At 38.1% G+C, this 22028-nt stretch overlaps 1 protein-coding gene across 1 annotated transcript; it reads left to right on the top strand.

Moving 5' to 3' along the window:
* The first annotated feature begins 5275 nt into the window (after positions 1-5275).
* Positions 5276-20890, top strand: LOC145779711 (uncharacterized). The gene is made up of 6 exons (XM_082591348.1): positions 5276-5371; positions 6111-6298; positions 8818-8962; positions 11928-12096; positions 19043-19197; positions 20558-20890. Exons 1-6 carry the CDS (start codon positions 5276-5278, stop codon positions 20888-20890), a joined length of 1086 nt encoding a protein of 361 aa, XP_082447474.1.
* Positions 20891-22028: the final 1138 nt, after the last annotated feature.

The raw sequence follows: 22028 nt of genomic DNA, 5'->3' as shown, positions 1-22028 counted from the left end.
CAGACGTTTTGAAATATATGCGAAAGACACTATTGGTTTTATACCTTATGATGTTAATTTTGTGAATTTTAGGGGTTATACCCCCAAAATGAGGTTAAGCCCCACCTTGGAGCCATAAGAAAAGTTTTTTCGAACTCGGTGAAACGCGTCCCAACTGATGATACAAGTTCTATCTTTGTACCTTATGATGTTATTTTTACGTATTTTGCCCCAACTTTGGGGGCTCCTTATTCAGGAATGCTCCACCTGGGGCGACCAAATTTTAATGTTTTGAAATCCGTAAGTGAGGTACTATCACCTACACTTGGTTTCATCCATGTACCTTATGATGTTAATTTTGTGAATTTTAGGGGTTGTACCCCCAAAATGAGGTTAAGCCCCACCTTGGGGCCATAAGAAAAGTTGTTTCGAACTCAGTGGAACATGCCCTAACTGATGATACAAGTTCCATCTTTGTACCTTATGATGTTATTTTTACGTATTTTGCCTCAACTTTGGGGGCTCCTTATTCGGGAATGCCCCACCTGGGGCGACCAAATTTTAATGTTCTGAAATCCGTAAGTGAGGTACTATCACCTGCACTTGGTTTCATCCATGTACCTTATGATGTTAATTTTGTGAATTTTAGGGGTTTTACCCCCAAAATGAGGTTAAGCCCCACCTTGGGGCCATAAGTAAAGTTGTTTCGTACTCAGTGGAACATGCCCCAACTGATGAAAGAAGTTTCATCTTTGTACTTTATGATGTTATTTTTACGTATTTTGCCCCAACTTTGGGGGCCCCTTATTCTGAAATGCCCCACCTGGGGCACCCAGATCGACTTGTTCCAAAGTCTACAAGTGAAGGCATAAAATCTGGCATAGGTTTTGTTCTTGTACCTTATGATGTTTTTTTGACCCCCAAAATGGGTTTTTCACCGGGCCGTAGCCCCCAAACGCCCCAGCAGTGAAACCTCGGATGTGGGTTTCTGAACATCCCACAGTGGGGCAAGGTTGATAAAACACTCAAACCTTTTGTACCTTATGATGTTACAAATACGTCACGGGCTGCCGGACTATCTTAGTTTCTGTTTTAAAATAACATGTTTATCATGAGCCTCTTCAAATGGATGTGCAGCATGGCTGTGCTAGCGCAGCGACGGGTGCTTGCTCACGTCAAATCAGTGGCGGATTTATACGACACTGCTGCCGCTGCGTTAGAGTGACCTTGGTTCGAAATCTAGTCAGTTCACAAAAAAATTCAAAAATTGCTACCGATTGTAACGGTTCACTGAGCAATGCGAATGCGTCGGGAAATAATAGCGCACATTGTACATGTGATCACAACAGTGGTGTAATATCGGATAATGATGTGTGATAGTGGTAGTAAATGTACTACATTACTTAATGTTAAACAACAGAAATTCTGTGGTATGAGATGGTCGTGAAATTGTAGTCACTTAGTACAGATAGTAGCAGAAACCCTCAGCCGTTGTAGAAGAGCAATAAAGTGACAAAAACATATGCAGAAAAGAGGAAGTTCCACCTGACTACCAACGCGAGGCCAAGGAGGTCGTACAATGATACAGCGAGTGTTGTGTCTCATAATTCTTAGTGTACTTTCTATATCAGTGGTGACATTTCAGTCACACTATGCACAATTTCCATCGGAAACTGACTGCTGGTGAATGATGCATGGCTATGTCATTACAACTGAAGAAAGACTGCAGATAGAAGATGAATTCATAAGGCTGTTTTATAATCAAAGTGTTGTAAGTACTATAAGCATTTGTAGCTGAAGAAAAGAACAATTGGAGTTGCAATTGAAGACCAGAGTTTAAAAATATGTTGTATTGTGGTAAATGCATGTCCCCTAGCAAAATTCGACTTAAAAACGACTTTACTTCGCTATAGCATACGCTGGTATTTGCATAAAAGTAACAGATTTAGTAACTTTGAAAAACTGTAACTTACTTTTGCTCAAAAGTTGTATTTTGTGACTTAAGTAGTTCGTCAACTCAAGTCTTCAACTACAATTGGTGATAGACAGCAGGAGTGTTAAAATAACGCTAATAGTTTTCGTGCTTCACCCAGTAGCGATCAGTTATGAGCGCCAGCCTAGCGGATGAAAGGACGCCGATTCGATACTCACCAAAAGCATCCGGTTGTATTTTTGCAATAACTATTATGATATGCTTGAAAGTGGAAACAAAAAACCCTTCACACCTTTTGCCGCTTGCTACGCTCCACTTTGGGAAATTTTTATTTTGAAAGGTTCAAATTTAAATATTTTAACTTCAAAATCAACGTTGGGTTTAAATCAGCTTTGCAAGTGAAGAATAAGGGTCCTATTTTTTCGATGTTTTTATGCAAACAAGAAGATAGTTTTAAACTAAACTAAATGTTATTTACTCTTGTGGCGACTATAAAATAAATGGGAAGGGGCAATCCATTCTTGGAAAAAAGCAAGTATGTTTGAATTAATTTGTAATAAATCAAGATGTTTTAGGCTACTTACTTTAGCTTCGCTTAGAAATAAGTTCGTTAGTAAAGAATTTCGTTTCAAAATTCAAACAATCGTTTTTCGTGCGTTTGGAACTTTTAAAACAACTTTAGAAAAAATTGGTTAAATTTAAATTTATTTTTTTTGTGAAAAGTTTCGTTATGACCAAAGAAGTTTGTTTTCAACAGTTTGAAAAACGAGTTTGCAATATTTTCGAATTGCTTTTACAATGGTTTAGTTTTTTCATACTTTCAGCGCTAAATATTGAACTCGACAAACAGAAAATAGGATCAGCCAGGTTTAAAAAATTGTGTAATTTGTTGAGCTTTCGCCACCGCAAAGCAGGCTTCTTCAATATCTAATTTTCAGTATCTTATTCAAATAAACTGAATCCGACCTTGGCTGATTTTATTTGCTTGCCATGTTTAATGGTTTGGTTGCCTTCTAAGCGAAGGATCCTTGTATCATTTTTTAAGCTCAATAACATCGAGGTACCCGAACAGAGGTTAAGAGATATCAGTGCCTACTTCATCATTAAGTATTGAAATCCTGAAAATGCTCAAATTCTGCACAATTCTTTTTCCAATATTATCTACAGTAGCCATTAGCGGATAATTTGGGCCGGGAACCAATGAAATTTTCGGGCACAAAATCAAGGCACTTACAAGAAAAAAAACTACATCTGAAAAACATCGTTGGTTTCTTTAAGTCCCGGGACCTTTGGAAAGGTTAGGACCCCTTGAATTTATTCCGGGTCTATATGTACCCTCTGGATCCCCTTGTTAACGTTACTGACAGTAGCATTGCTTTGTGGACAATCTCGTACAGAATTCTTTGAAACTTTAAATGGACGTTTATGGTTGCGTAGAGATAGTTGTCTCATTTCCTATCTTGCGTTCAACCATGGATGAATCATGTTTATAAATAACCTGAAGGATGGTGTGTTCCTAATCCACGCAAGAAAATAGTAAGCGCCATATTTAGTGTTTGCTTAGGGCTGATAAATTAAACGAAACTAAACTGCCTTGCCAACAAAATCCGTCTTTTTTACATCAATGCAACGTTTGTAGCCAGTGAATCAGAGCAGCAACAAAGACCTTGCTAGCTAAATGAGTGGTCAATAAACACTTCCCATCTTCAACAAACTTCACATAATGTGGCAGGCAGGCAGTTACTGGGTTTGACTCCACGAAACCTCTTAACATTATTACAACGTAAACGCACCTTCCAAAATTGAAAGTTTATCTATTGCGATAAAACTTTTTCTGCTTCTTTATCCATTGACTGCTAAGAACTGTATAAACCAGGTAGACACTGTTTGATGGCAAGTTGACAGTAAATTAGTTCTAGTATCGCTTGACCAAGCTTGGATGTTACAGAAAATATCAAAAAGACATTTTTTGTTAAGTTGTCCAGCGGCTTCCATTGGATTTCCCTTGTTGTACAAATGTATGTTGGGTTGACTCTTCAAAGCTGATGACAGAAATGAAATTTTAGTTTAAAATTTCTAAAGTGAATTTCTTGGATAGGTTAGTTAGTCAGCACAAGGTTTTCCGCCCTGTGTTTGGACGTCAGCAAACTTCCATCTGGCTTGATGGCGAATTTTCACACACTCTTATTTTAAACGACCACCAGAACATTTCCCTTTCGGATATCGATACAGACGCTACCGCACCACCTCTTATTTGGCCTTTTTACAAACAGGAAAACGCAGTTACATCAAATTGTGCGCCGAGTAGCCACAGTTTTTAAAAATAACAAGAATGTTGTTCGCTTTTTTGTATTTGCTAAACAATTATTTTCAAACTCGGCACAGCATAAAGAAATTACTGTAGCTGGTATCTTTTAGTAATTTCATATAGCCTACTGTACGTACAGTGTACATAAGATTGCACCACTGATAGGTTGGACACACACTCTTCCGTGGGTGATGGCTGAAAATATAGTCCGCCCCGATAGCTCAGTTAGTTAAATGCCTGACTTCACAAACTAAAGAACTTCAAAATCAAGCAGTGATGGTTCGACTCTCGGGGTGTGCGCTTGAACAACGCATTCAAAGACACCTCTCCATTCAAGACCACCTAAAGATTAAAATAACTCATAGACAGCAACACTTCAAAAATCGGATACTTCATCTTGTCAAACTGGGTCACCGGCCCTGCGCCAGTGGTATAAAAAGCCTCTACAAGTGTGCAAAACTACCATGTTTAAAGTCTCCAAGAAGCTTTCTCAGTCCGAGGATAAAGACTCGATCAATTAACCCAGGCCAATTAAAAGATATAATAAAAAGTTATACGAAAAGTAGGCCGAGGAGAAACAAGAAGAATGGAAATGTTAGATTTTTACGAAAGGAAGAAACAGACCACAGACCAAGTCATCAACAATAACATCCTTCACCTCTCAAATAAAGCAGTAGTTCTGCATTGAGCATAAATGATGAGATCACGGACAGGCAGCTCCTCTTCTCAAATGACCTCTTTACGCAATCAGGAGAACATTACGAATTTTTAAGGGGTATAATATGATGGAGCATCAGCCTTAAGGATCAAACGACCACGCCCCTACCATGCTTTTGAGCTAATGGAATAATAATTGAAATGAAAGTGTGTGGTACCATTACCAGGGTTCAATGTTTGCAGTGAAGTGAACTACAGAAATTTTTTTTTGGACAGAACCATTTTCTTTTAGTGCATTCCAATTATAAAAAAATAACACAATTTTTTGTATTCTTTAGATTGCAAACCTTTTATTAAATCATAGAGAGTAAGTGTAAGGTTTGTGGAAGATGTCAAATATGAACTCTTCCACTACAGAAGACTCCTTAAATTCCATTTGCACTCCAGGGAAAGTTTATTTTGTTCTGGCCTTTGCAGTGATACCTATATGTCAGGTAATTATACTCATAATTGATTTTGCATGTAGCCTAATAAGCGGTAGATGTAATATACAGTATGTTTCTTTTCAAATACTGTCAATACGTAACCAGCAGTGTTGTACAATATAAACATAGGCTATTACACTGTATATTTCCATCACAAGAGAATAAGAGGTTTGTTGAAGTTAAATGTCTTTTTAACAAGGCTGTGAAATCGGAGTTGAAATTGGTGGGATTTTAGCGCGTCTGGAGTCGAAGTTGTTACTAAAAACGCCAACTCCGACTCCGGCTTGATACAAAATAATGAACAATAGAAATTTTGTTTGCAATCTTTTTTTAAATATTGCTTCTTTTTCTCCGTATTGTGGTCTAAATATTTTGCCATAAAATAGAAGTGTTTGTTCTTGTCAAATTTTGTGAATGTCCCCGTCTTAATTTCGATCATAACTTAAGTGAATTTTAATTTTAAAAAATAAAAAAGGGCAAGATTTCAAAAAATCTGGCAACCCTCAAAAATCTGGCAACACTGAAGCCGGAATTGGAGTCGTACATTTTTGGTCCGACTCCATGACCCTGCTTTCCAATGTGGTCAACCACTGCTTTGCAGCATAAACCACATTAGCCTACCAGCTTCTACGGTATACCTTCAAATGGCTTATGGGTTTCAATTCCGAAAAAAGACTAGATGTTAATGTCTTTACGTAACATTTCGTTAATTATCGTTCTAACTATTCTTTGTTTGGCAATTTTGTAGATACTAATAAACGCCGTGGTCATTGCTGCAGTTGTCAACAGTCGACAGAAGCTACGTCATAATTTTGTCTACGTTTACGTCATAAACACATCGACGGCAAACCTACTGTTTGGATTCTTTTCTCTCTATGAGTTCCTCAACGCTACTTTGGCGTTTGAGAGGAATTGGGGTTCACCTGAACCTTTTCGGTGAGTATGAAGAGTTTGGTTATGAAATATTACAAAAACAGACATTGGAAACATTGTAAATACAAGCTGAAACATTGATGGTGTTTTGTTGGGTACGTACATGACAAAATCTTACAAAAACTAAATTAGCAACTGACTTGCTTCATATCACTGTTCTCGCATTATTACGCCCCAATATTGGTGAGACATTTATTCGAACACACTGAAAATATTATCCCAGACCATAAATTTACATCAAAATTAAACTTAAATTTTAGTATCTGGTTGTACCTTTCACAATTTTCTCTCATCATGATGGAAACTTTCAAATTTTACTCCCCAGTGGCTTATTTCACCTGGATAGTAAACATGAAAGATTTAAGAAGTCGGAGAGTAGAAGTCTGAAAAATATACGCTGAACATCTAAAATAACTGAAAGTGGGAATTGAAAAGGAATTAGTGTTGCATTTCTGTCTTGATTGTTAACGTAGAATTCATTGTCTTGTGACAATGGCTATCTTGATAATTGAAAAAAGTGAACGCTTAGCTCTGTGAAGAATTCTCGGACTGACAAACCCTCCGATAGGTTATTTATGACAGTTGCGCATACTTGTAGAGGCTTTGAACCACTGACGCAGGCCCGGTTATCAAGATTGATTAAGTTGAAGTACAAAGTGGATTAAAACAAATAGTTTAATTTGCCACAATTGGAAGACCTCTACCCCTGCAATAACTTTTTTTAAACGGCCATTTATATTTTGGATTTTATTGAAATTTTACGTACAACTTTAAAACTGCCTATAATGGTTAATCTAAAATTTGACGCGCCAATGTTTACGTTGCTTAATTAATATCGATACGTTTCCTATAGTTTACGCGCAGGCACAAACAGAAAGTAAAATATTGGCTATAACGGTGTTTTTTGTTTATTTAAAGTGTTTTTATTTTTAGCCATTTCAAGAATATTGTATTGATTATGTCAAATTTATTGATCTAATTTTCTATTCTTGGCAAACTCATGCAACGAAACACTCGTATGACGCAATCGTTGACGTTTTTCGGAACTCATAATATGTAGGTGTTCTAGGCGTCTTAGCAATTCAAACCCATGGAATTTTCTTCTGGGATTTTAATTGACGCATTACTTCTCCTGACATTCGTCCTCACAACCTAACAATCGCAAGCTGTAGGCCCATGGCCGACTGCAGAAATATAGCTACAAATCCATGCAAATTTCCATATGGAAAATATCCCTACTGGAATATATCCTTATTTTTCGAGGGAATATTTTCCCAGTGTATTTTCCTGGTAAATATTTCCGTGTGGATATTTTCTGTATGGACTTTTGTTTCGTATGGAATTTCACCTATTACTGAGTGTTGGGGCGACTGTACGATTTGAGAACACTGGTTCGAATCTTATCAAGAACAAATAGCTTTGTTTTGGCCAGAGATACAGGCATGTTTTAAGATTGGCTTCCATATCTTCGCACCCACTTAATTTGCACGCACCCCCAAAAAACGGATCAAAACTGTCTAGATGCCGAAACAAAACGGATCAAAACTGCCTGGATGCCGAAACAAAACTGTAGGACAAGACGACGTTTACAAATATTTCTATATCGAACATTTCTAATTTATGATCACCTACACAAAGCGGTTGAGCGGGCTTTAGCTGAGTTTCCTTGTGGGCCGACTACTAGTGGGTTGGTACAGTTTTTTCATGTTAATTACGCTTCCTGATTAGTGTATAAATCTCATTTCATCCCACACGAAACAAAACCTTTGTTTAACCGCTGCTTACGATGATATGACGTATACGGAAGCAACCTTTTTAATTCGAAACAGAAAAGGAAAGCTTTACAATGGAAGTTTAAAAAAACACTCAAAGACATAACAATAAACGTTGCATCTAAACAAAATAAGAACTTTTTCAATATAAGAGGTTTCAGGGTGGCCAGATGTTGTTAATTTTAGTTAAGGCGAACCAGTTGGTAATTAGATTGAATCTCCCACCACTGCTGAGGGGGATAATGGATGGCCAATTTTTTAAAAATCAGAAAGATCATTTTTCATACTCCACTTGCCAAAAGAGGAATTCTGCCTTCCTTTGCATGGGGCGTACTGTATAGTTTATATTGGTTCCCCCATTAGCTCAGTTGATTAAGCGCTCCACTTAAGATCAAACGGTACTGGTTCGCTCTCAGGGTGTGCGCTTGAGCAAGGCATTTCAGAACTGCTCTCCATTCAGCGGCACCTAGCGGATGAAATAATTTTGAAGCAATAACACTTTAAGAGCTATCAACAGCTATCAGAAACTTCACTCTGTCAATCTCGATATCCGGCCCTGCAACAGTTGTTCAAAGCCTCTACAAGTGCGCGAAATTACCAGGAATAACCTATCAAAGAACTTGTCAGTGCGAGGATACAGATTCAAAACCAAACCAAATATCATCAACATTTACGATATGCTATTTCGAATCGTTTTTATGGTTTTTGTAAAGTTTTCCCTTTAGTGAGTTTACCTGGTTATTATTGCAGAGCACACAACGAGGCTTGGCTGGGTTGGTGGGCGTTTCGGACTGGAATGATTGTTAGTTTGTTTATTGTAATGAGTGGAAGTATTTCGGCACTTATTTATGGAATTCGTGAAAGCTCTTACTTCATTGGAAGAACCGTTCGACATGTAAGTGTGTTTCACCTCATTTTGGAATAGAATAGTTCATGTATTTGATTTAGCTGAAAATAAAAGAACATGTAAGAACGGAGGGTAGTGTTGATGGGATCAAAAGAATTTATTCACTCCACTGATATATTATTCTTCCATGACTTTGTGTAAAAAAAACTATATCTACAAAACTGCATTCAGATATTTGTGGAAATCAGTAAATGGAAAATATGAAAGTTAAATATCCGGGTCACGCGTCTATGTAAAAGGAATTAAATGAGAAAAACATAGGATCACAACAAAATAGAGACAAAAAAAAGTAACGTCAAACAAAGTTATCGAAAAGTAAAATTTAAAAAACGATTCAGGATTATGTGGGGAAAGTGAACCTCAGTGGTGACAAGAATATAGTGAAATAAAGATTTCATTGAGGTAAGCTTGTGTCCAGTAGGGACGGTAGATACCGGGACGCGCAACTCCGTTGTTCCGCCAACATTAGAAGGGTCAATTGCCCATTTGACATTTTTTCACGCTTTGTTGCTCGCTTGTTTTCAACTAAAAACCTTAAATTACTTTAAAACCAACTTCATTCTTCTTATATAACCTAAAAAATGTACATTATTTTGTAAATCAGAAAAAATCGTAACCCTTCTAGTGTTGCGGATAAGCCAAAAGCGGATGTATAGTTGCGCATCCCGATATTCTACTGTCCCTTGTGTCCAGTAAAGAAGATGCCAGTTCAATACCCATCAGTTTCTAATGGCGGGTATTACTCTATCAACTCTCTATACGCTATTATTCAAATTTCAAAATGAAAAGTACTAAACACTAAAACAATTGAACACTAAAAACACTTCAAGAAACATTTTGGGTAGACAAAATATTGAATTTAGGTAAATATTATATTTTTATCTGCAATCGATTTCAGCCTTTAGTTCTGAAGTCTTGTGCACTTTGTCTAGGCCGTCTAATTTTGTAGGCCATGGATTGACACCATAAAAGTGTGATTTTAAATTTCTTTTCGTTTGTAACCAATCCTATCCCAAATACGTTCTAAAGCAACACAAGGCATCAGTGGCGCGGGAACTATTTTTCTCCAGGGGGGGCCGAAGCTTCCGTAGTGTTGTCAGCTTCTGGGGGCCTCGCCCCCAGACCCCCTTATGCAAGTGAACTTTAAGAGCGGGTTGTAAGAATTCGGTCCCCTCCTGTGCAAAAAAACGACGCCAAATCACACACTTTGTTATTGTAACAAATAAAGAACGGTAACAACAAAGCAGCTGTTCAGGAAATCAATATGAAATACGATTCCAAAGAGTGCTTTTCGCTCAAGTGTTTTTTCTATAAACTGTGTCATGAGTTCTTTGACATCGACAGTGTTTTGGTGGACATAAGCATATTTTTATTTGCGCCCATTGCGATAACATACAGTACACTGCGATCACAGATGCGATACGACAGGAAGCAGCGAAGTGACATATAGTTTTCGAGTTAGCTGCTCCCCTTTTTTTGGCTTGCCCTTAAGTGTCTTTCGCCGAGACACAGCCGCGTGCTCTGGAGCGGTGTCGAACCTACGTCCTTTCGAACGTCGCGCAGACGTTCTCACCACTCGGCTACGCAGCCGACGAATGCCGACGACTACGCAGCCGGACATGCATCAACGCAAGATGAGTAGGCTAAGTCTTTTTTGTGTCATTGAGCTTCTCAAGCATGTTTTCAGGCGTTTAGAGCAGAAAAAGAACGTTCTGATGATGCAGCTGAAATCGGGAGGCAAAGACAGAGCTCCACGAATTTCCGCGTTTCTTTGAAAAGATCTAGTGCTTGAAAGTTTAGTTGCAATAGTATCTCAGCAACTTTTTTAACGGAGTTTGCGATTTTTCCACTTACAACATCGCTGAGCAGGTAAGTTGCGTTTTTAGGAGATTATTCTGATGGCATCGGGTAAGCTGATCTCAGTATCAGACCTTTCGTCACTGTTTGCACAGCTCAGAAGGGCCTTCTCTCTGTTGGCTGCTGTAAGCAGATCCGCCTGGTTGAATCTTCGATCAAGCTCAGCTTGAACCAAATTAAGGGCTTTAGTGTATTGCCGTTTCCACGCTCCTTCTCCCGCAGACGACAAAGCATCCGATTCCTCTGTGTTTCGAAATCTTACTGGAGTTTTGCTCACTCCGGGATCTTTTGGCGTCTTTAGGTTATTAGCAGACGTAAAGACGTTCGCTGCTTCCATAGGCTTGTAAGCGGATTCATATTTTCTGAGATTTTTTATCCGTTTGTGGAGAATGATGATGGATTCTAAAGCTGTAGAAGCAGAGATCTTCTTGTTTTCGAGCTATCTTGCGACGGCTTCTGCAAGCTGAAAAACTTTACCGCTGCAGGTAATCGCAAAATAAGGTCGCATCGTGCGTGCTTGTTTTACCAAGCCGAATATCTTTGTACGTGCGTCACCTCTCATTGCCTGTCATGTCTGTCAGACATTGCAACAGGGTAGGGTAGCACTTAACAACACGAGCGAGGGCAGAAGCACGAACGCACCAACGAGTAGGACACAAACCCAGCAAATTGCAGGCAACTTCATCGGAACCAAAAAGCGACATGAATAAATATTTACGTTTAGACGATTCACGAATTACAACTGCAACTGTTTAAACGAATTGGGCATCGGCAACAAGCCTCACCTACTTTACAACGTTATGTACCTTAAATTGTCAGAATTTTCTAGGGGGGCTGAAGCAATTATCGGAAATTCCAGGGGGGCTGAATTAGCTCTAGGGGGGCTGCAGCCCCTTGAGCACCCCTACTTCCCGCGCCCTTGCAAGGTATAGATATAAGGTTGGTTGGGTAATGGAGTGAAATGATTTAAATGAATTTCGATATTGCAGAAAAGAAAGTGACGTAATGTGATAAAGATGAAAATAGGAAATGGAAATATCTTGAGATGGTGCAATAACTTTAAGCCAATGTTAAAAATATATAATGTTTATTTTAGAAAGTGAAAGAGCAATCAAAGAAGAGCAAACGCGCAACTATGTTGAGCATATTAATTTTCAACTGGGTTCCTCCAATCTCCCTATGCATTGCCTCATCAGCTGGGTGGAACTGTGCCTCCAATTGCGAGTGCACGCCAACCTACTACGTCGATTTTACGTGTAGGACAGGTCGGTAGATTTGCAGACGTTGGATCAATTTAAAAACGACAATTTTCTATTTTATTGTAAAATTGTTTCAAAGAAGGAGTAAAGTATTTTAAAATAATTTGAAGTTTTTTTATGACACAATTTTGTCTTGTGTCCGTTTTGCTTCGAAGCCCACCTACTGTATAATATTTCCTATTCTCTCATTTCAGTAAATTGTACAGGAATTGATTTAACACCACTGCTACACCACTACACGTTGGTTGGTTTTGAATCTTTATCCTCGGACTGACAAAGCCTTGATAGATTTTATTCCTGGTAGTTTTGCATACTTGTAGAGGCTCTTGACGCAGGGCCGGTTACCGAGATTGACAGAGTGAAGTTTCCGGTTGTTGAAATGTTGTTGCTGGAGAATGATTCCATGCATTAGGTGCCACTGAATGGAGAGCAGTCCTTGGAATGCGTTGCTCAAGCGCTCACTGAGAGTCGAACCAGCGTCGTTTGATCGTGAAGCTACTTCGTTCACGAAGTCACGCGCTAACCAACTGATCTAATGGGCGGACATGCACGTTTTTATAGCTATCGCTGTACAGAATTTTTAATGGTTCGAAACTGTGTTTAGACGTCATTAAAGAGTGTTCCGCAATAATGCTCCCTCAAACCAATTCGTTCCTGCTTGTATCTGTCATAGCGTGGCTGGTCGCGACAATTGGGATTGCTTATATGATCTTGGCAACAATTCAAAAATACAATCGAGTGGTTGCACAAAATAAGCCGAGAAATACAACAACGACATCTAGCGTGTTCGCATCTGAGAAAGGTAAAAACTGCAAAATAGTTACAAAAAAATAACAATAACATGACAGAAAATTTTGATTTATCCTGCATTACCTATTATGGTATCATAATGTATTTAGGGAAGGGAAGGGAATGGTAAGGAAGTCAATCCCTTTAAGTGCATAAAGTCTAGAATGGCTGAAAAGGCAGAAGAACCATAAATAGTCAATGGCTTGGAAGGCATGGTAGCTAAACGATGTGACTCGTTTAGGCACACTTTTGACGGTTAGAGTACAGTGGCTGGTCACCTTGGAAAAGATTGGAGCCTTACCAAGTATATATTCCATAGTAAACAATGCCAGCTATTAATACGAAAATGAGTCATGGAGACTGGTCAGGGCCCCCTGCTGTGAAGTCCCCTAAAAGCTACAGGGAAGGAGGAACCTCTTCTATGCGCACAGCTGCTCGTGATGATGGCTTATGCCCAAATCCTTCTGGAAAGCATAAATCTGATGGTAGACTGCTGAATACTAGAAAAGGGCACTCAAAACAGGAACATGAAATGTAAGAACCCTTTATAAAGCAGGTCGATACGAAAATTTAAAACAAGAGATGTCGGTCATGAACTTTGATTTAATTGGGATAAGTGAAACTAGATGGATGGGTGATGGTAAAGTGACAGAAGATAGTTTTGTTTTTGTATATTTAGGAGGTGAACAGCATATGCACGGCGTCGGTATAATGATGAAAAAAGAAATAGCTAACTCAGTCATTGAATTTTGGCCAATTTCTAACAGAGTTATGATGATTGAATTGTCAGCAGCACCATTTAATGTAAACCTATTACAAATCTATGCACCAACCCAAGAACATACTGATGAAGAGATTGAGTTATTTTATGAGTCAATAAAGGATGTGCTTAAGTATACCAAAAGTGGAGAAATTAATATAGTAATGGGTGATTTTAATGCAATAGTGGGTGATCATCATGAATATCCCACAACTGGTCGTTATGGATTTGCCAATTTAAATCTTCTTCTTGCGTTTGAGGCCGCCACAGATCACATTGTTACATCCAGGCGCAGATGCCAATGGATTGTGTATTCATCGAGCGTTGTTAGGTCCACATGTCTATCTTGTGGTCGGTATACAGGACATTGATAGATAATGTGGTGTGCAGTTTGAAAATCTGAGCCACACGCACAAGATGGTGAATCAGCGAGGCCCCACTGGAACATGTTGCTGCTGAAGCGGCCCACTCCAGTCCGCAGGCGATTGAGCTTCACCCATTCCTTCCGGGGTAGTTCTGCTCCAGGTGGGATGTTGGTACTGGGAAGGACTGTGAATTGGGTTGGTTTCGCAACTTCTCTCCATTCACGGTTCCAAACTTCGGAAATGTGGAAGTTCGATTTGCAGATAGCTGCAGCATGTCGGGAGAACGGACGTCGAGATTTCAAGCGCTGGGGCTTTTGGGAGTGCGAGTTTAGAACAATCTGGTTGAGGAGGTGGTCATCCCTTGACATAGCTTGTAGGACCAGACCACGTACGTGGTTTTCCCTACGAAGTCTACCTGGGGCGATGCCTGATAGTACCGGCAGAAAGTCAGTGGGAGTTGGAAGCAGGCAACCGGTGATTATTCTCATGGTGGTGTTGAGGGCAGTGTCAATTTTGGAAGTGTGTACGCTGCGGCACCAAGTGGGGGAAGCATATTCGGAGGTGCTGTAAACAAGTGCAAGAGCACTTGTACGGAGTGTGGATGTACTGGCACCCCAGGATGTTCCAGCTAGGCATCTCAGCAAGTTGCGTGCTGATGGCTTAGCATGGAGGGCTTCAGCATGGTGTTTGTAGGTTAATTGTCGGTCGAGCTTCACTCCTAGGTAGGTGGGACACGGGTTGTGTGGGAGTGGGTTTCCGTTAAGAGAGACTGACAATTGGCGCGTAGATTCCATGTTGCAAAGGTGAAAAGGTGTGACGGTGGTCTTTGCCAGGCTCAGTTTCAGCATCCACAGCTTCAGGTAGTCTGAGATTTGGGCCATGTCATCTGTCAGTGCTTCCTCTACCACATGCCAGGACTTGTCAGAATTGAGTAGTGCCAGATCATCAGCATAGCCGTACTGGCGTGACGTAGTCTCTGGCATGTCACTAATGTAGATGTTAAATAGTAGGGGTGATAAGCATGATCCTTGCGGAACACCGTTTTTTAAGCGGCGGGGCCGGCTGCACTGCCTGTCACTCGTCTTAAGCAAAAAGGTCCAATTTGCAAGAATATTTGCGAGAAATCGCACTACCTTTTTGTCTGGGATCATGCGGAGGAGCTTTAGGGTTAGTCCTTGGTGCCACACAGTGTCATAGACAGCAGTGAGGTCCACCAAGATTACTCCTGCTTTGTTGCCCTTCTCGAAACTTTCCTCAATATCCTCGGTCAGCTTGACTGCTTGATGAGTCGTACAGCGTCCGTGCCGAAATCCAGCTTGTTCTTTTGGTAGCTGGAGATCAACAACTGGCTCGAGTCTAGTTAGCAGGAGCCGTTCCAGGATTTTGTATGGGACGCAGAGTAGTGATATTGGGCGATAGCTCTTGGGATCATCAGCTGGCTTGTTTGGTTTAGGTACTGCCACCTACAGTTGCCAATTTAAATGAACGTGGAAGAAGGTTGCTGGAGTTTTGTAAACTTAATGATTTAGTAATAGCAAACACTCTTTTTCAACATCCTGCTAGGCGGTTGTATACATGGCAAAGTCCAGGTTATCAATTTCGGAATCAAATTGACTATGTTATGATTAACCAGAGTTTTAGAAATGCAGTAAAACAAGTTAAAACGTATCCAGGATGTGACATAATGTCTGACCACAATCCAGTTGTTATGAAAATCCAAATAAAGCTAAAAAGAGTGAAAAGAACAAACATGTCAGAACATCTGGACATGAACATGCTTAAAAATGAACAATATCGAGAGAAATTCAGTATTACAGTAAACAATAAATTTGAATTATTACAGCAAACAGAAATTCCTCAAGTAATTACACAAGAAACTTATGATAGCAGTTGGATTGAAATTAAAGAAACCTTAAATGATGCAGCTACTAACATTCTACCATCAAAGTGGAAAAATATTAAACAACCTTGGATTACGGAGAAGATACTTGACTGCAACAGAAAAAGAAAAACAAATTCAATAATCACAAGAAATATAAAGCTTTAAATAAGGAAATATCCCAATTATGCAAAGATGCTAAACAAAGGTGGTGGGAAAATCAATGCAGTGAAATAGACCAACTAGAAACATCTCATAAGTCACTTGAACTAAACAACAAAGTTAAACAGCTAACATGTATGAAAACAGCTGAACAAGCAAACAGTTGCATCATGGATAGAGGAGGAAAATTATTATTTGAGGAAGAGGAAATAAAGAGTAAATGGGAAGAGTATGTAACAGAATTATATGATGATGATGATGATAGAACATGTATGCCTGAAATTACCAACAATGAAGGAGAAGAAATATTGATATCTGAAGTTGAGAAAGCCATTCAAGATCTGAAATGTAATAAAGCTGCAGGAAAGGATAACATCCAGAAATGCTAAAAGCACTCAATGGCGTAACTGTCAAACGCATAAACAAATTATGTAATGAAATTTATATGACTGGATTTATACCTGAAGAAATGAATGAAACTGTTTTTGTCAGACTACCAAAGAAATCCAAAGCAAAGAACTGCGGTGATTGTAGAACAGGGGTGGGGAACCTTTTTAGTATTGCGGGCCACATAAAATGAGAAATAACACAGGTGGGCCACTAGAAATTTCGAAATTTTATTTACAGATAAAAAATGCAGTGAAGTAGACAATGATTTATTTCACTTTCACAGCTAGTGAGATGGCTGAAAGTTTTTATTTTTGGTGAGTCGTGTGATGTCTGCTAACACGGAAGATGTTGCAACTCTTAACTGCATCTCCACGTTTTTATCAGTCAGTCTGGAGCGAAGCCGACTTTTTGTTAGATTCAATTTGGAAAAAAACTGCTCGCAACGGTAGGTGCTTCCAAACAGAGACACATATTTGAAAGCATGTTTCCGCATGACTGATGACTATGATGGATTAACTAGTCATAGAAGGCCATTCCCAACATACTGAGAATGCAGAGACTACTCTTTTTTGAGCTGTTGTTTCAATATATTTTGGGTAAAGAAATTTTCGTTTCTTGCACAAGTTGCTACGTTCATCTGATGAAATTGAAAGTAAAATTAACAACAAACAAGATGGTTTATTGCTTAACTGACGTTTCGCGTACCATGACAATGCGCATCCTTAGAGCTAATAACATACAAAATAAAATTTCACCAGGTTATATACCGCAGTGCAATTGAAGGCAAGAAAAAATAAAACACGCAATATTTTAAAAATTGGCCAATGATGTGTGAGCGGTTACTTTCCACGTTGTATGTTATTCGCTCTGAGGATGCGCATTGTCATGGTGCGCGAAACGTCAGTGGAGCAATAAACCATCTTGTTTGTTGTTAATTTAATTTTCAATTTCATCAGATGAACGTAGCAACTAGTGCTAGAAACGATAATTGTCCTGATGAACACCCAAACTTTTCAGTATAAAGAAATTTTGACGCTGGCCACATGGAACAGTCATGCGGGCCACATTCGGCCCGCGGGCCGCAGGTTCCCCACCCCTGCTTTAGAACATTAAGTTTGATCAGTCATGTACTAAAAATTTTGTTGAAAATAAATTTGTTAAGAAATCGTAAAACTATTGAGAATGAGGTTAGCATGACTCAAAGAGGATTTATGACTGGTAAAGGAACACGAGAGGGTATACTGAATTTCAGAACGATTTGTGGGAGTTACAATGCAGTAAATAAAGATGTATATGCATGTTTCATTGATTATGACAAAGCATTTGATAGAGTTAACCATGAGAAACTGATTCACTGTTTGGCCAATATTGGTATGAATGGCAAAGACTTACGTTTTATAATCAATTTATACTGGAATCAAAAAGCATTTATTCGCATGGAAAAAGATTTGTCTAAAGGAATTGATATAAAGCGTGGAGTACGCCAAGGATGTGTACTCTCTCCATGTCTTTTTAATTTTTACATATACAGAAATGATTTTTCGACGCATTGATGATATAAAAGGGATAAATGTTGGCGGATTGAATATAACAAATTTACGCTATGCTGATGATACTGTTTTTTTGGCTGAATCACTAGAAGATCTTCAAGAAATATTGGACAATGTTAACTGAATTGGAAAAGAATTTAATATGAAAATTAACGTTAAAAAGACTAAATCAATGATAATCTCAAAATCACCAGACACTCCAGTGCTCCAAATTATAATTGACAATCAAAATATACAAAAAGTTAAATCTTTTTCTTATCTTGGACATTTAATAATTGAATATGGGAGGTGTAAACATGAAATTCTAAGACGGATAGAAATTGCAAGAACTACATTTGAAAAAATGAAAAATGTTTTAATCAATCAAAGTTTAAATTTATCAATTCGTTAAAGAATATTAAAATGCTATGTCTGGTCAACCCTTTTATACAACTCTGAAACTTGGACAGTGTCACAAAAAATGGAAAAACGGATCGATGCCTTCGAGCTCTGGTCATACAGGCAAATGTTAAAAATTTTATGGAAACAAAAGATCACTAACGATGAAGTATTATCCAAATTTAATTCAAGCAAAATTCTCTTACAAATAGTCAAAAGAAGAAAATTAAAGTATTTTGGACACACAATAAGGCAAAACTCGTTACAAAGATCATTAATAGAAGGGAAGATAAATGGTAAAAGAAATAAAGGCAGAGCAAGAATGGATTGGACAACAAATATCACTACATGGACAAAATTAAGTTATGAAAATGCAGTACGAACAGCTCATGGTCGAGAACAATGGACGCATTGTATCCAACCCTCTACACGAGGAAGGAACGTAATGATGATGATGAATGTATTTATAAACGCATCTAAGACTGCTACAATTTTACTGTCTTTAAAAATGGATCTTGATGATTGATATAATGATGCCTTAATCCAGTCTTGAAAAAACATGGCAAAAAGGTTACTCCTTATGTTCTAGGGGGGGCGATTGCCCTGGTTGCCCCCTTTTGAATTCCTCACTGAATTGAAATCTTTTTTTGTAAAATGCAATCGCTCATCTCTTGTTTAGAAGCAAATGACAATTACTGCTACAAAGCCCCGGAGAAACCGACAGCTCTCCCTGTTCACAGTGACGTCACTCCTAGCATCCCTACTCACAGCAGCACGGTGACGTTTGGTGGAAACGACGTCTCTCGGCCAAAAACACCGAGCGATTCGGAAAGCGTAAGTTGTGCAGTTTGAACTGACCCAGATAGCGAAATCCGTTATTTTTACATTGGAATGTGAAAATGGCAGTTTCAATCACAAACAAATTTCAATTCCAAAAAAATATTTTTCTGCGTGAAAATGAATGATATTGCTTTTTGGAGAATTGCATTAACCTAGAGCACGGATTGTTACCATTGGCAGCAAATCAATGCTTTTTTATATTGATTTAAGGTCTGGAGACTGGTACATTGTCAGCTCATTGCTCATTTGAGTGAAAGCTGCAATTCCAGCCACAATTCACACACTGAATGCCATAATACAAAAACACGGTTTTACGGTATTTGAGGATCAGAACGAACTTCTTCGATCATGCTTCACAATGTCACAGCAAATCTAAATTATTGTAAAAGTGTTTCCGGCCGATAATTTATGTTTAAAACCGAAAACATAATATTTGAAAATCAAACATGACCAAAACAATTTTGAAATGAATTATGTCTGAATTATTAAGAGAACTCACGCAGTGAAATCTCTTTTGAATATCAATTAGATTTGTTTACATTTTGTTTGTGTTTTGGATGGAAGTACCCCCTACTTTGTTTTGTTGGATTTAAATATAGTATAAATTAGAGAATTCGTTTCAAAGCTTCAAATGAAATGTCCAATGCAATTCATAAATTCAACCCGAGTCCAAATCCAGTTCTACGCTGGAAGTGTTTAAATCCGTTACAAAATGTATTTGATTGTGTTTGTCACAATCTGGATATTATAAATTTCAATGATAAAACGTCTTTGTTTATTTATAAAAGATAGATAAATACAATGAAAACTATTAATACTACAAAAAGTGCTCAATGCTAAGCTAAAAGGCAAAGCAGAGCGAATTAAATCATTTGAATAATTTTTCTATTTTATTTTTGATTCTATTTTATTTTATTTTTTGGATTCTATTTGAATAAGACCTTCTGATGATCCGTTAGGTGAAACAATTTGTAAAGGCTTCAGATAGTAATAACTATATTTGATTTAAATGATAGATAATATATTCATATTCTACTATTGCGCAACAATGCACAACAAATATAGTTACTGTTCGCTAAAAAACCTTCGGTCTGTTTATTTTTTGTGGCATTTTTAAGTTTCATTCTCAAATAAAATTAGAACAAAATCCTCTGGAAGTCTTGCGAAACAAACCATTCGAAATATTTTGATTATTTGGGTTAGAGCAACAGTTTTCCTTGGATTTTTGTTTGCATTTGAACACTTTTTTATAATGTTATCAATATTTATTAGTAAGCCAATACTATTTGGTAAAAGTTGATTACAAATTTATCTTTTATAATTTCATATCGTTAAAATGTTATTTTTTGTAAAGGTCTTCGAGGAAACGCCAACTTCAATATGCTGCGAGTTGCCACAAATAAATCACAATATCAAGTTGCTGCTGATCATAGCAATTTCGTTTGTCATTTGCACTTTACCAACTATGATCGTCATCTTGATAGATGTGGTCTCCGAAGAATATCTCTTGAATCTTTACATCGCTGTCATCTGCTACTCAATATGTCTTGTATACGGTTCAATAGCGCCGATAGCGTTAATATATTACATGTCTGGACTGCGGTCAGCTGTCGCTAGAGTGTTATTTCGCTGCAGTTGTTGCACGAAAACAACTATCACAATGAGCGTCTCCAGTGTATCTGGTTAGTGATTCAGTTGCTGCGGTTTTATACATGACGAACGTTGTACTTTGTGTCAGCTTACTTTGCATTATTCCATTCATGGAGTACTGTATTGGTTTTAAAATCCAAATAAATCTCAACCATTTTTTAAGATGCAAGAATCTTATCCCAGACAGAAAATCCGTAATTTTTACATTGATTCAACGTCTGCAAACGTTGAATCAATGTAAAAATAACAGATTTTCTGTCTGGAAACGCTGTGCACTTTATGATGAGGTTATTTCAACAGATGCCTCTGATGAATACGTAGAGGCTATTTTTGATTAAACCTTTCAGCTGTGCACTTCATTAATGTTTCATGTATTGTTTGCTCGTGTTGCAAGAAGTGTAGCATTGAAGATTATTCCCGAATCAACTTTCTCGCATCTGATCGCAACCTATGCTTCGTGACTGATTATCTCAATCAGCAAATCGGTTGTTTTTTACATAAATTCAACGTCTGCAGATGTTGAATCAATGTGAAAAACGACCGATGTGCTTTCTGGGATATCACTTTGTTGTCTCTTTTGCGACTCTGAGTGAACACTCTCAGCAGTGGAGTAGAGTGGTGAGAATACTTGAATGTTCCTTTGAAGGTTTTCAGTTCGATTCTTGTCCAAAATACGTGGTTGAGCATTGGGAAACTTGGTAACATGCTGGATAACAATGCCATAGCGGAACAGACAAACAGAAAAACATGTTTGAGCAAAACACAATCTCAATGAAGATTTTAATTAATAAAAATTTATAGCAACGTCAAAAAGATTTATTCTTTACAAAAAGGTAATTTTTAGGGAATATTTATCTCATCTAACTCAACTTCGTACCAACCCCCTTGGGTTTCAAAAGAAGACACAAAGATTCAGGTTGTTCCCTTCTCGTCGACTGAATCGAAATCGGGAAAACCTAGACATTAAAAAAATAATGAACAAAAAAACTTTTCACAGATTAAACATGCATCATGGATGTGATTTTTAATTGGAAAGTAAATTACGAACTGATGCGCTTCTGACGATTAAAAATGACATGAGATTTTTATTTATGCAATATCCCTTCCATGTTATAACATCGCAACTTGTATAGTATCTAATAATTTTATGGCGTAAGGAGTAATGCACTTCCAGA

The sequence above is a fragment of the Aplidium turbinatum genome, chromosome 11 (genome assembly GCF_918807975.1).
Source record: "Aplidium turbinatum chromosome 11, kaAplTurb1.1, whole genome shotgun sequence".
NCBI classification, from domain to species: domain Eukaryota; kingdom Metazoa; phylum Chordata; class Ascidiacea; order Aplousobranchia; family Polyclinidae; genus Aplidium; species Aplidium turbinatum.
This window is presented reverse-complemented; position numbering and strand designations above follow the sequence as displayed.